Below are 15,728 nucleotides of genomic sequence, written 5' to 3'. Positions count from 1 at the left end.
ATTGTCAAATGATGAATGTGTTAACTGCATAATATGTAACAGTATTAAAACATGAAAACACATTAACTCTGGCAGCTCTAGTTTGAACTGTGTCAATCAGTCTCAGAGACAGACATTACTGAAGTCTCTTCAGAGGAGGTTTCAGCCGCAGGTCAGGATGAGTATCAGATGAGGGGTGGCAGAAACAGAGACTGATTTTGTAAACAAGCCTTATGTGTCAGCTTGAGAGTGGAAAAGCGAGGCGCAATTCTCTTCAGATGGGATTTATGTGCAGCAATGTACTCACATATGGTTCCAAAATGGAGGCCCAGGATTTATGAAGAGGCCAAATGGCACGCTAATGTGCCGCAGATGTCCTGGGGGAGGGTGCAGTCAGCGGTGGTGCATGTGTTTAATGAAAACTAATCGCTTTGATGGGCCTAATCAGGATTACCCTCTGATCAATACCACCTTTAGCCGGTTCCTGGCCAACCTGCGCTGGATTAAAGCCACTTTCCAGCCCTCGTCTCTGCGGCTGGAATCAAGAGCTTTAAAAACAGAAAGGATGCAGGATTTCCGGTATAGTCGCCCAAGTCTGCTTGCTCAACCTCGATAGAGCCGGAGCAAAGAGGGGCTAATGTGTATAATTAAATACTAACGTGATCTCTTCCCTCAGTGCTTGAGTTTAAGCCAACACAGGCCCATCAGTGAACATGCGTGAATGTGTTTGTGTATATTATACGCAACACACACATGATTAGGTGAGAAGCTTGTCTTGTGTATTCATTCATCTGTTTATACATTTATTTCTGTCTTGACAACTCTCGGGATATCGGTATGATAATTGAGATTGGCATGGTAATGGAAAAAACAATGCTAATGTATTTGGTTTTGGCAGAAAAGATCTGCTACGCTGCCACTGCAGAGCAAGTACAGAGACTTGCTACGGCAAATACATTAAGAGACATTGCTGTGAGCATGTAAGATATGCTGCTGCACATGTAACATACATGAATAAACCCCCGTAGCAGATCTATACAGGTGGAGCTGGAAGTGCGCTGCAGACTGCTAACAGCAAACAATGCCAAATACTTGAACGTTTGAGCAGCAAGCTTATTGGCCGCTGATGCAATAGCAACCAATCAGCTGTACTGTGAAGATAATGATGTGATCATTACCAAATTAGTTATAGACCCATCAGCCTGCATCCTCAGAGTTTCAAGCCAGAACTAGGTAAATGTTTATTTGTTGTATGCTCAAGGTGTGGCTGTGATTTATTTATTTACTTTTTCCACCACAGTATGTAATTATATACAAATTCTTGGATTGTGGAAATTGACTGTGGAAAGTGTGATGTGAATATTCATATATAATATTGATTGTGTATATTGAAATGCCAATGCGATCCTTGTTGTTATAATGAAATACTAAATATAGTGGAAAAAGATGAAAAAATAGTGAAATTACAAGGACTAATCTACACAAGTGTCAAAAAGTTGGCATAACAGCATAATAGAGGCTTTACAGATGCAAACGGGTAAATAATGTTGTTTTGTGTGTTTTTCTCAAAATACTTTGGATGCATGTCATATTATTTATAACTTATCAGAGCACAGAGATGCTGAAACCAGAGATTCACACCAGAATCCATTAAGCATGCTTCTGTTTTTCAAATAAAACCAAATAATCAACACATTAGATGAATTCAACAGATGCACAAGTATCTTGGATGAAGCCTAAGCGCATATATACAGATGTTCACTCTAACAGTAGATAGATGTTTACGGAGAAAATAAACCAAATATTATCCTCAAATTATCTAAAGATAATACTGCCATATAAAATTCCAAGAGTCTAAACTGCATGTAGTGTTATTGAAAACTTCCCAAACTCACCCGCTTTATTCGTACAATCCTTTTTTTAATGAAGAAAACATCATGGAATGATGGAAGTGTAAAATGAATGAAGGTTAATGTCATGAAGAACAACAAAAGATTATGATTTAGGGAAAAGAACAAACAAAACTCTATTAACTAGCCACTCTGCCTAGTACCCAAATTACATGTGCCATAACACCACCTTTCTACCAGTTCAAATAATTTGACCAAAAAAAAAAAAAAAAGGCACCTCAGCACAGCGATTTGATTGGCTATTTAGGTGTCATTCGTTCATCATAAGGTCAATTATCACATTATTATCTCAATGATCTCAACACTGTCATCAAATCTGGCACACCATATTTGAATCAAATGAGATTTTGAGATTTTCTCGGTGAACTACAGCATGCCATGTGCAGTCAGGTGCAAAATTCAAATCTTGAAGGGTTTGAACCTACATCCTTTCGGTTACCATCAGCCTATCAATCTGCCAGCGATTGGTCACTAATCAGAATACTGTCCCCCACCCAATGTGGTGTATGTAGTAATATGCATATTGTGCATTTTTGTGCTTACTAGATTATCATGATGTTAGCCTAGCAACATGCTAATATCAGAATCTGTGGGAATCATAGATATTAATGTATAGACACCACATTAGTAAACAGTCACTGATTACGACAATACATTTTCATGTTCGTTGTGTTGGAAAGGTAAAGATCCTCTGGTTAACACATGGCGTTTGTCATAAACATCAGACAATCCTGCATAATATCAAAAGAAACGAGTTGGTAGTGCCAGAAATAAATCCTGCCTGTTCCACAATTCCTTCACAAAAACTTCACTTTTTTTTTTTTTTTTTGTAAACTCCAAATACAGTTTTCTTCAAAATGAATGTGTCATGACAAATGTTGTGAAGATTAGATCTTCACAACATTTAGATCAGATCAATGCAGTCAATTTATTATGCAATGATGTAAAAGGAATGAATTCAGAGGCATTTTCTCTACTGACTTCCATTCAAAGAAGCCCTGTTGACCAGTGCTTTTGATGTAGGCGGTGGCAGATGTATATGTATATGTCATTTATGTATTAATTTATCTATGGTTATGAGTAGTAGTTGAGTCTCTATGTGCAATGTGTGGGATGTGCCTACAAATATAGCATCCTATTTAGACAGCAGCTCATTAGGGTTTGGAAAAAGGGATGACCAGTCTGTCTGACAGGTCACCCATCGGTTACATTATATAAATCATGTAGGAGTAACCATGTGGATTGTGTGATAAGAATTGCAACCTAGAATGTCAAAGAGACATTATGTCTGAATTGTACACAAACCTTCTCTTGGGCCAGCTCTCTTTCAGACTTGTGGGTTCTTTCCAAGTCCTGCCGCACCTGATCCATCTCGGCCCGCAGACGGTCCAGAGCTACTTGCTGGTCCTGAGCAGCCCGCTGTCGCTCCTCCTCCCGCAGTACACCCAACTCCATCAACTGCTGTTTCCTCTGACTCTGGGCTGCCAGTAGCTCCTTCCGCAGAGAATGCACCTGGGCCTCCAGATCAGAGATGGTCTGGTGAGAAACACAAACAACGAAATTTGTAAATCCATTAAGGTGAACCCATATATGGAACAGACGATGTGTTTATGGAATACTGAATCTGGGAATACAATGCTTAGACTGCAAAAAAAAAAAAAAAAAATCAAAGCGAAAAAAGAAAAGACAGAAGAGTCCGGATAGAGAAAGAGAGGATAAGAGAAACAAGCCAAGCAGGACCAGTGGAGCATTTGTGCCCATTCTAGCCAGGAAGAGGGAAACAGACACCACAGCCTCTGATCTCTGAGCCACAAGAGTTCAACATCAAAGCTCAGCATTCCATAAAGGTCAGCGGTTTGATTTAATGACCAAAATTAGTGCAAATCAAAGGTCAGTTACCCATGGGGATGAGGAACCGCTGCCATTTCTCATTTTAGGAAGATGAAAAACCTAATCGAGACCACTTACCAATGAGCTGTTGCATTATTGTGAAAGCGAGTGAAATAAAGTAGATGGATTACAAAAAAAAAAAAAAAAAAAAAAAGAGCAGAAATCAGAGGCATTACCACAGGAATTAGCCCTTGATAGACTGGAGACCTCGTTCAGTCTGACACACTGACCAACTGCTGAAACTTCAGTACAAAAGGACAGCATTATGGAATAGGTAGCTTTGCTCACTGCTAGTGGTAACTAGGGCAAAACATATTCTAAGCCACCAAAACTGCATTTAGTCAAGTCAAGTCTTAATTTATATAGCACTTTTTACAATACAGATTGTTTCAAAGCAGCTTCACAGTGATAATAGGAAAATTAATGGACAGAGATTATTTTGGCTTTACAGCAACTCTAGGAAAGAGTTATTCTTGAGCTTATAAGTAAGCTTTTGATTGAATCACTTCCGTTGTAAAAAATCGTTAATTATTAACTAGGGGCCGCTTAAATGACACCACTTTAACTGAAAATAGAAGACGTTTAATGCGTTCTTGCCGTTCATTTACTTTAGTCTATAGGTATGCACATTTGAATGTGTATGTGCACAGACGCTTAGTCTTTTTTACAAAGTGACATCACCAAATTACTTGTCTGGGCCGCATAATACAGAATTATTAGTCGTTTCCACAGATCCATGCAAACTGGAATCATTTTGATAATGTTTTATCTATACATAGGGAAAGGAAAGGGGATAAAGGTCTTTGCAGGGGATAGTTTAGTTGACACTTCAGGGCTGCGTTGTCATCGTGTCTAGGTGCAGGTCATTCATCTCATCTGGATAGGGCCGGGATCTGGTAGACTACGGTAAACTTGCTGCATTTTGGACCAGCTGGAGTTTGTTTATTAGGCGTGCAGGGCAACTACCAGTAAAGAATTACAGTAATCTAGCCTTGAGGTCATGAACGCATGAGCTAACTTGTTCTGCATTTGTCATTGAGAGCATATATCGTAATTTAGATGGAAATGAAGAAGATGGAAGAATGCGGTTTTACAGATACTAGAAACGGGGCTTTCAAATGAAAGATTGGTATCAAAGAGCACACCCAGGTTCCTAACTGACAATGAAGACTTAACAGAACATCCATCAAGTGTAAGACAGTATTCTAGGTTATTACATGCAGAGGTTATTGGTCCAATAATTCGAATTTTTCTACACACATCAATCTTATCAAAGATATATTGGATAAAATTATTATTTCCTGCTAAATTGTTTACTCAGATTATTCAGAATTATTTGGAAATATATCAGAATTACAATTTATCGTATGAAATCAAGGAGGTGTGTTCTCAACTCATGTCTGTCCACCAATAACAAGATCGATACTGCTGTTGGATAAAGATGTTGAAACCATCAAACTCGGATGTTGTTCTGTCAGTGGATGTAAAGAAACTGCACTTCCAAAAACTTTAAATAGCCTTTTTAAATATTCATACATAAACATACTTTAGAAATGTGTGACTGAAGTTTATTTTTAATGACGTGTTAGTGAAAGTTCTAGAAAACTGAGACGCGTACACGGATGTCAAATTTCTAGTTTGTTAGCTTCAGACCGGAGTACTTTACAAGGCTGAATTAATAACAAAGTTATCAGCGCACTTAGTATGCATATTGTTGCAATCTTTTTCAACAACAAAAGTTACAACATGACTTGCCTGAGTGACTGAAAGATAAAGTTTGCCTTTGTTCTTCACATTTAACAACAGACTGTTTAGTGAATTATTCTCAACATGCCGCCGTTTTTTTCAAAATACCTTTTATTGAAAGATAAAAATGAAGAGTATGTCAGAAATAAAATGGAGCATCAGTTTACTGTTGGGGATTTGTCATGTTGCGTTGACATCCAGTGTAGACAGTGTCACTGATTATAATGGGTTCTACTGTCTTTTGTTGCGTCGCGCCGTTTAGTTTTACAGTGTGTTTGTAATTAACGTCAAACCAGCGTTTAATGCTATCAAGACACCAAAAGTATCATTGTTTAAGTGTTGCTAATAAAATCAGTACATACTCAGTTGTTTCTATTTCTTCTGCCTCGGGCTCAAACATATATGGCTCTATTACAGCACTTGCCATCTTGAGTACCAAAACACATGACATAAAGTGGATACAATGTGATGAAGTTAGCCAATCACAGCTGTGGTCAAGAGGTAATGCACCTTGAAATTGAGTGTTTTTCCCACAGAGTGAAACTGAGGATGGAAAATAATCATTGTTTACAAATATTGGACCTTTTTTGTGGCAAAAAAACTTTGCAAACTTTATAAACTAACCTCGAGAAACATTACATAAAAATTGAATGAAACTGCATTTCATGACCCCTTTAAGTCTACATAAAATATGGTGTACTTTAACACAAGCTTGAAGCTAACAGCCGTATAAACAACAGCACACCCCGTCCGTTATAATGAAGTGACATCTTGATATCAAATAATCTGTGCTCCCAAAACATTTAACCCTCGCGCAGATGGTGGTGTGTGGTAGAGTCTGGCATGTTGGCAGTCCCTCGTCTGCACCTCGCGCTCCCAAACATCCCTGGGAGGAGACTGCTAAGTGCATCACGTGGCATGTCTGTCGGAAAACCATCTGAAGTTGTTTTGCGGCCACTTGGGGGAATAGCAGCGAACTTCAAAGCCATGTCACACAAACACCCAGATGCCAAGAGTGCGCGCGGGTCCAATACGGCCAGAGCAACGCAGCACCAGCCCACATGCTGCTGCAACGGCACAAAGCTATTAGATCTCGGCTCGGAGGAGCCTTTAATCTATAATTCCCTCTTAAACTGGACTCTGGGAAGAATTTTCTGATGCATCTTTGATGGGTTTGGACGTGCTTTTATGAAAAGAAGCTGAGAAACTAGCACAGAAAATGAAAGGCAATAACCACAGAGAATGTCACATCATATATGATGTAACTTCAACGGTTTAACAAAAGAATTTAATTAAAATGTAGTGAGAGAGATAGGAATGCAGGACAGAGTGTGATGTATTCTGATATTTAGGCACATATTCATTGAGAACCAAAATACAATAAAAAGAAAATATGAATATCCTGGCCAAACACAAAAACTGTGCTCACGGGGCTTGCAAATAGGCCCAGACAGGTTTAAATTTGTGTGAAGGGCTGCACAACCTCACCGACAGCACTTCCTCACAGAGGTACAGTACTTCCTGTCAGTGTCGTTCCACTACACTCTTAAAATTAAAGGTTCCTTAGAGGCATCTATAATTCCATGAAGAACCTTTAATATCCGTGGAAACTTCCCATTCCACAAAAGGTTCTTTATGGTCGAAAAAGGTTTTTTAGATATTTAAAATGTTCTTCAGACTTCAGATAAAACTGCTTCTTTTAAGAACTTTTCACTGTAAAAGAATCGTTCTTCTAGGGCATCAGTCCCATGCCATGCCTTAAAGGGCATTTACACTTAGTAGTGGAAAAAAGATAGGAAGTCATTTGTTTTCAATGAGAGAAGCCAATATGAGATGACTTGAGAGCAAGAGATGGTTTTACAGATGGTTGAACAGTTGCAAATGAGCAGCAAAACAATGCAGTGACTACTAATGGGAATAAAGACAGTGAAGTTCATGTGATCCACCACCTGATACAACTGGATACAGTAGTCGGACAGGAACGTTGCTCAAAACCCACAGTGACTTGTAGATTTAATCACTGTCGGTGTGAGTTCGCCTTTGCTGTATCAACAGCTAGCTGTACACACTGTGAGGATTTAAAAGCGGTCGTCATTTGCTGATGTCTGTGTACAGAATGGGATTAAACACTCTAAAAAGGAGTGTGTATATACTGCAGTATGTACGTGGCCTCTGTGAAGTTGACATTAAGTGTCATTTAATCAGTTTTTGTAAAACAGTGAGATATCCCAAGTGCATTGTTCAGGGAAACCAATAAGACAGAGTATAACAGTCCCTGTTCTTTTAAGGTCAATTCACAATGCGCCGACAGATGGCAACAGACACTTCATCAGGTTTGGTCGGATTAGTTTTTTTCCCCCGTTGGCATTGATCGGCCCTCGTTTTTGATGATTGAACATTTTGATTCTGTGTTTTTTAGGTTGTGGAATGTCTGAGAAGTGATGTACTGTAATCTGGTGATTGTTGCCATTGGTCGGCGTATGTCGGTGCAGTGTGAATCGGCCTTTATGGTGATTTTTTGAGGTATTATATGTGTGACATGCTCCTCAATTTGCATTTTCAAGGACTACAGCACCATTCTGGATGAAAGATGGATGGTGCGATCCAAATCTCCGGCTGAAATGCATTTGCATGTCTTTAAGAGTTCAACGTGAAGCCTAGTGAAAAGCTTCAGTGATGTCTGGCCAGAGATTAAAACTCTTTTCATCATCGAGGGCCCATCTGGTGGTGAGAGCCCGTCTGCTGGAGCCCATCTTCAGTGACCCATCACAGCTGGATGGACGGACTCATGATGGTGCTGTTTTGTTTTCCAGAGTTGAAAAGAGCAGCTGAAATCAAGACAATGTCATTAGATGACTGCTTAAAAACAGCCGTGGTTTGGCAAAATCTCTTGTGTCAACCATATGTCCTGAAATGGGGGGAAAAAGGATCTGAATGATGACTTGGATATACAGCATGGCTGAGTTGGATGAGCTTCCACTCTTGTACAAGAGAGTAAAGTGAAATAATAATGGAATAGGGCTGCACGATGATTATTTTGGTCAATATTGTAATCTAGATCTGCACGATATTGGAAAAAAAACCTGACATTGCGATATTTAGTTTTTCTGCGATATATACTGCGTTATGAAAAAGAAAAAAAAAAATCACCAGATGACTTGAATAGCTCTATTTGGAAATAATTAATCATTCTAGAATGATTGGGGTGATTTTGTAGGTGAGTGAATATGCATAGAATATAATGAACAAATTACAAGCATAGATTAATATAATAAACAAAGATACAAATTAAATAAATACATTGCTTTACCTGCAAATATAATGCTTTATATCTGCAGGTAAGTCTAACAGTATTCAGGTAGAGAAATGTAATAATCAAATGTATAATAATACTGCATAGTCTCACTGTATAAATTAAACAATCTGTGTTAAAACAATCTCTTTGTCTTTTGATTAACATTCATGACACAGAAAGCATCTGGTCTTCACGTGCATCTGCATGGCTCTGTGTGTGTGTGTGTGTGCCTGTGCCTACATATAAAAGCTGCACATTCAGAATTGAGTTCTTTTTAGCGTCTTTGTGTGCTCAAATGGTTTAAAATCTCTTGAATGGGGACCTAAAACGCTCAAATGATAAACTTTCATTTTATGATGGTCAAGCTTTGCAATTAATCCAAGATTCATGTGTTTTGAACTGTGGTGTCTGAATTAACGTTCGCTATACTGGAATTGGACATCCTGCGATGTGACTATTGCAGATGCGCACATCACAATTTTGATGTTAAAGCAATATATCGTGCATCCCTTTTGAAATCACAAATATTTAACACAATTATTTCACAAAAGCAATATATACATCAAGTATATTTTGCTGCAAATAAAGATGCTATGATATCAATGCAAGTCTATATCTATAGTATTCAGCTAGCCTACTACAGAAATTAATAATCAAATATAAAATACAACACAGCTTTTCCTAACTGTAACAATTAAACTTGCTTTGATTCTTTTTAAAGCTACTAAAGCTATTCAGTCAAGAGCAGTGTGTGATTCTGTCTTTTTCTTTTGTTGTTTGATTAACATTAATGACAGATGGCAGCAGCTTTATTAGGCTGCGGTCATTTTAAGACTTAATGCACAGATCCAATATATTGATACACAACCTTCTCCCAACTGTTGAAATTCACTTGAAATTCACCAACCATGAAATCACAATTCTTATTTTCCTATGAGAAATTCATCACAATAAGGACGAAAAGACTATTGTACCACATTTTTAAAAACTGCACTCTATTGGAGCTTCTGCAAAGCAGCCAGCCTTTGCCTAGATAACAGCTCTGAGATTACTTGGGTGGAATGACAATCCAAATGGCTGAATCCAAACCCCCTGCTGGTGCAAGAGACAACGTGACCGCCGTCAACAAGCTTGTTGTTTTTGGCACATCAGAAAGCAGGCCTGATCTCCTATGCCATGTCCGCCTTCATTTTCTATGTTCTAATCTCTTACTGGGGAATCAAGTTCTTTGAAAGTTTGACAGCTTCATTAACTTGCCAATCAGAGCGGTATGATGGTATACTCCAAGGATTTCAGATGTTCTCCCATGCTGTTTGAACTCCATGTTACATTAATGAGAAAAAAAAAAAAAAAAAAAAACATGAACACAATAGCAGATCTGAATGGCAGAATGAAGCATCTGCACAGTGGGTCTAAATGAAATTAACTGATTCTCTCTTTTGTAAGTGTCTAAGACATTATAGGGGACCTATTATGCAAAATTAAAGTGATTTTTGCATAACAGGTCCCCTTTAATGTCTTAGACACTTAAGTTACATGGTGTTTGGACATAAATGTGTTTTGGCAATGTGTGTACACAACCACCCTATAATGGTAAAAATCCACCCACTCCTCTCTTTTAAAGGGGTGGTTAAATGCGATTTCACTTTTTTAACTTAGTTAGTGTGTAATGTTGCTGCTTGAGCATAAACAGTATCTGCAAAGTTACAGTGCTGAAAGTTCAATGCAAACGGAGATATTGTCTTTTAAAGTTATGGCAGTTAAAAGCCTACAAAAACAACCCGTTTTGGACTACAACGGGTTGGTGACATCATAAACCCTCAAAACGCCCCTGGGAACACGCTACAAAGTGCGCGAGGCCATGTGGTGCAGCATGTGGAAGCGAAGAGTTGTGTACACCGGACACGAGCGGCGCGGGGCGACGCGTCAAAAGATAATAGAACCCATTATAATCTGTTATATTTTCTACACTGGATGCGGCGCTGAAGACAGCTTCCAGAATCTACACAAGTTCAATACTGGATTTGCACAAAGGCTATTACTGAAAGATGAAGCAGTTCCCACTTTAAAAGCAGAAGTTGCTGTTTATTGGCTTCAAACTGCAAGTACATTTTATTGTTTGTACATGTCTTTTAAACTTATAGTTCTGTTGCTATTTTTGGTTGCATCAAGGACATATACAAAGAGCAACTCGCTAGCCAGTTAGCTAAATTCTACAAACACCAACAAACGTCTATGTTCATAGACAAACAGTTGTTCATGCTATAAATTAAACAATACCTTTACAAAAATGCTACTACTCAGTCATGTATTCGGCTACAGTAAAGCTTTAATCAGGATAAAACTGTATATTAAAAGCTAACAAACAGCAGTGACAGCTTATAAACACTTTGACACAAATACAAAATGAAATACCATTCATAAACGTCCTTTAAAAGCCGCGATTGCGATTGACCCTCTTCATCTGGGTCTAATTCGGGCTCAATTTGATACAGCAATATAGACGCTATTATTTACATTTTCACTGAAGCAACGGATGGTTAGGGGCGTGTCGTTTCCGGATGCTTCAGCGAATCACAATACACTGGGCCAGCTACCAACCTGCTAACCAATCTGAGCACATTGCGTAATTTGGAGGGAGTGGCTTCATAGAAGCAGGAAATCAAACGAGCCGTTCATATGACAGTGGAAACAGAGGTGTAGAATAAAGCTAAAATATATGAAAAATACAGCGTTTTCAAAAAAACAAAGCATTAAGACATGATAAACTGTGCCCCAAGAACACAATAAAGGCTAGAAAAAAACCACTTAACCACCCCTTTAATCCCTATAAATCATAAGCAGTGTCTCAGATCAAGCCATTTGCTGATTCTAGCAATGTGACATCACATTGGTTAGGCCCCACCCACGACTGCTGACAGACTCTGCCCTATTAGCTTAGCTAAGCCCCTGAGTGAGATGTACACAGTCTGCCATGTTTATCTTCTCGCCAGATCATTTTACAGCAACATTCAAGTAAAAAATGTATTCTTATTAATACTACTAAAATTATTCAGTCAAGAGCAGTGAGTTATTTTTCTTTTGTTGTTTGATTCGTATTAAGAGCAATAGGTACTGTATATTATCCTGCCTTCACTTTAATACACAGATCTAATATACACAAGCGATTTCTTTACTTGCTGTTACACTGCACCGTTTGACATCTAGCTTTCTGTGCACGTCCTTCAGATGTGTGTGCTCAGAAAATCATATATCAGAACTTTAGACTGATATGACTTTAAAAGCATGCAGATTATAAACTTTCATGATGATAAAGAACTGCAATGTCACGTGAGCGTGACCGCGATAAAGATGATAATCAAAACCAAACAGATGTGTTAGTTTTTGGCAGAGTATTCGAGGCACAAGCTGTAGAGGCTCTGCCCTTTTCCGGAAAGTGGGGTGGGGAGCAGCAGCTAATTTCAGCATGTTTTTCCTTCCTTTCCTTCCAAAAATGGGCATTTACAACATGGTATAATAAATGATCTGTGGAGTATTTTGAGCTGAAATTTCACAGACACATTCTGGAGACACCAGAGACTTTTATAAAAAGGGGCATTTCAGCTCCGCTTTAACATCTGTCTGGAGATCAAAACATATGAAATATGCAGCAATTCTCATTCCGCAACAAATACAATCTATAAACAGATAATACATAATAATTAAACCACAAAAAATGTTGAGTTATTTAAATTAGAACATCATGAAATATGGTTCAACCTTAATGTTATGAAGCGACGAGAATACTTATTGTGCGCCAAAAAACCCCCCAAAAAAACAACAACTGGTTTTGGACGATATCAGCATAAATCCTTATCATATTTTGGTGCAAATACATTACAGTAACTTAATATTATCATTTAAGACCAGCAATAATAATTTTCATTTTGATTACATAATAATGGTGATATATACATGTCAAAGTCAGACATGCCCCTTTGCCAGCTATGATGCCTGGTTACTGGTTTAAACTTGACCCAAGTTTGTGAAAGATTTTTGGGTCAGCACACCTTAATAGCTTCAACAATTAATTGCCAATTAAGTTTAGAATATAGTGAACCAATTAGAACCCAGTTTAGGTCAGATAGCTGCTAATGGTGGATATTTTGATGAATCGAATATTTAAGTTTTTTTCTATGTATAAATGGTTTATATAATAAAATATGTTTTCGTAGTTTGTGTTGTCCCTTATCAGTACAAAATTATCACAAATTAAAAAGGATTCATGCCAATATTGTCCAAAACCCCACTTTTTTAGGGCATTTCCAAACTTTTGGAGGGCAGTGTACATAAACCTATTTTTTTTTGGCAAATTCATTTAAAGGGTTAGTTCACCCAAAAATGAAAATTCTGTCATTAATTATTCACCCTCATGTCGTTCCACACCCGTAAGACCTTTGTTCATCTTCAGAACACAAATTAAGATATTTTTGATGAAATCCGATGGCTCAGTGAGGTCTGCATTGACAGCAAGATAATTAACACTTTAAAGGTGCCCTCGAATGAAAAATTTAATTTATCTTGGCATAGTCAAATAACAAGAGTTCAGTACATGGAAATGACATACAGTGAATCTCAAACTCCATTGTTTCCTCCTTCTTATATAAATCTCATTTGTTTAAAAGACCTCCGAAGAACAGGCGAATCTCAACATAACACCGACCCCAATATTTGCATATGCCAGCCCATGTTCCCAACATTATGAAAGGCATTAGACAAGGGCAGCCAGTAACGTCTGGATCTGCACAGGTGAATCAACAGACTAGGTAAGCAAGCAAGAACAATAGCGAAAAATGGCAGATGGAGCAATAATAACTGACATGATCCATGATATCATGATATTTTTAGTGATATTTGTAAATTGTCTTTCTAAATGTTTTGTTAGCATGTTGCTAATGTACTGTTAAATGTGATTAAAGTTACCATCGTTTCTTACTGTATTCACGGAGACAAGAGCCATCGCTATTTTCATTTTTAAACACTTGCAGGCTGTATAATTCATAAACACAACTTCATTCTTTATAAATCTCCCCAACAGTGTAGCATTAGCCATTAGCCACGGAGCACAGCCTCAAATTCATTCAGAATCAAATGTAAACAATATAACAGTATACAATACTCACATAATCCGATGCATGCATGCCGCATGCATGACGAACACTTTGTAAAGATCCATTTGAGGGTTATATTAGCTGTGTAAACTTTGTTTATGCACTGTTCAAGGCAAGCGCGAGCTCCGTGGGCATGGAGCACGAGAATTAAAGGGCCAGTAGCCCTGAATCGGCTCATTTATAATGATGCCCCGAAATAGGCAGTTAAAAAAATGAATAAAAAAAATCTATTGGGTATTTTGAGCTGAAACTTCACAGACACATTCAGGGGACACCTTAGGCTTATATTACATCTTGTAAAAAAAAGTTCTAGGGCACCTTTTAAGATGCCCAGAAAACTACTAAAGACATATTTAATACAGTTAATGTGACTACAGTGGTTCAACCTTAATGTTATAAAGCGATGAGAATACTTTTTGTGCGCAAAAACTAAACAAAATAAAGACTTTATTCAACAATATCTAGTGATGGGCGATTTCAAAACACTGCTTTATAAAGCTTCGAAGCTTTACGAATCTTTTGTTTCGAATCAGTGGTTCGGAGCGTGTATCAAACTGCCAAATTCACGCCCCCTAGTGGTGAACCATTGACATTTCGAAACACTTATGATGTAACGAAGCCTCGTTTAATGAAATCACGTGACTCTGGAGCTCCAAACCACTGATTCGAAACAAAAGATTCGTAAAGCTTCGTATTCTCTGCGCTTCATAACATTAAGATTGAACCACTGTAGTCACACGAACTGTTTTAAATATGTCTTTAGTAGCTTTCTGGGCATTTGAAAGTGTTAATTATCTTGCTGTCAATGGAGGCCTCACTGAGCCATCAGATTTTATCAAAAATATCTTAATTTGTGTTCTGAAGATGAATGAAGGTCTTTTGGGTGTGGAATGAGGGTGAGTAATAAATGACAGAATTTTAATATTTGGGTGAACTAACACTTTAAAATAGAATGAAATACTTCTCATTTGTGACTTGATTTTCAAAAGCTATGCAGCTTACCAATAACATTAGATCATTCAGCAATAGCAATGCTCCCTAGAGACAAACTGTACAGCGAGCGATAAAACCGCTCATAGTGAACAAGGCTTAATGCGTGCAGGCTAATAAAAGCCAAAATAAATGAAAGTGTAGATTTTAACCAGTTTTTTTCTGTATAATAATGATAGTGCCCAGAAGTTTTGGACGTGTGGAATGGGCATTAAAGCGCATATAGTCTCTGGAGTCTGCTGTGTATTGGTTTACTGTGCTAGCTGCAGGCAACTATATTTACTGAGAACCATCCTGATGTTCTGGTCTTTTCATCCTCAAACAGACTAAAAAAAACCGGAACCCGGAGGGCGGCAGAGTCTAAGGAAACTAATACACAGACTCCAGTCCAGAGACGAGGGGATTTGAACTCCCTCATCATCTTCCTTCAGATCGATACAGCCCTCCACAGCCACGCATGAGAGGAGGGCTAAATCTAACACACCACTCAATGGAAACTGAATTTGGATTTGGACTTGTAGACAAACTTGAAGTCTCCAATGAAGGTTGTAAAACCAGATGTGCTGTGATTTCCTGCAACTAACAGGAAAACACACACTGACACCATGTAATGTGGGTTACAGAATGAGCTGTGACAAACCAAGGGTACAGAGCAAAAACAAGTCACCGCGACCTGGAACAAAAGCTCCCTGTGCTGTGAGAAAAGCTCGAGTCATTTGCTCATCTTGCACGCTCCTGATGTCCTGACCACATCAAGACATGAGTCTG

The 15,728-nt window shown here is 38.2% G+C and overlaps 1 protein-coding gene across 6 annotated transcripts in view; it reads right to left on the bottom strand.

The window, feature by feature from the left end:
- The window catches only part of cep112 (centrosomal protein 112), a 193,814-nt gene that overhangs the window by 71,718 nt on the left and 106,368 nt on the right, over positions 1–15,728 (bottom strand). For all 6 annotated transcript variants that reach the window (XM_048190649.1, XM_048190658.1, XM_048190676.1 and 3 more), the window contains one exon: positions 3,195–3,425. In XM_048190649.1, the coding sequence (XP_048046606.1) occupies positions 3,195–3,425 (231 nt within the window). The remainder of the gene's footprint in view (positions 1–3,194; positions 3,426–15,728) is intronic.

The sequence above is a fragment of the Megalobrama amblycephala genome, linkage group LG1 (genome assembly GCF_018812025.1).
Source record: "Megalobrama amblycephala isolate DHTTF-2021 linkage group LG1, ASM1881202v1, whole genome shotgun sequence".
Taxonomy (NCBI): Eukaryota; Metazoa; Chordata; class Actinopteri; order Cypriniformes; family Xenocyprididae; genus Megalobrama; species Megalobrama amblycephala.
The sequence above is the reverse complement of the archived record's forward strand: the minus strand, read 5'-3'. Positions and strand labels throughout refer to the sequence as shown.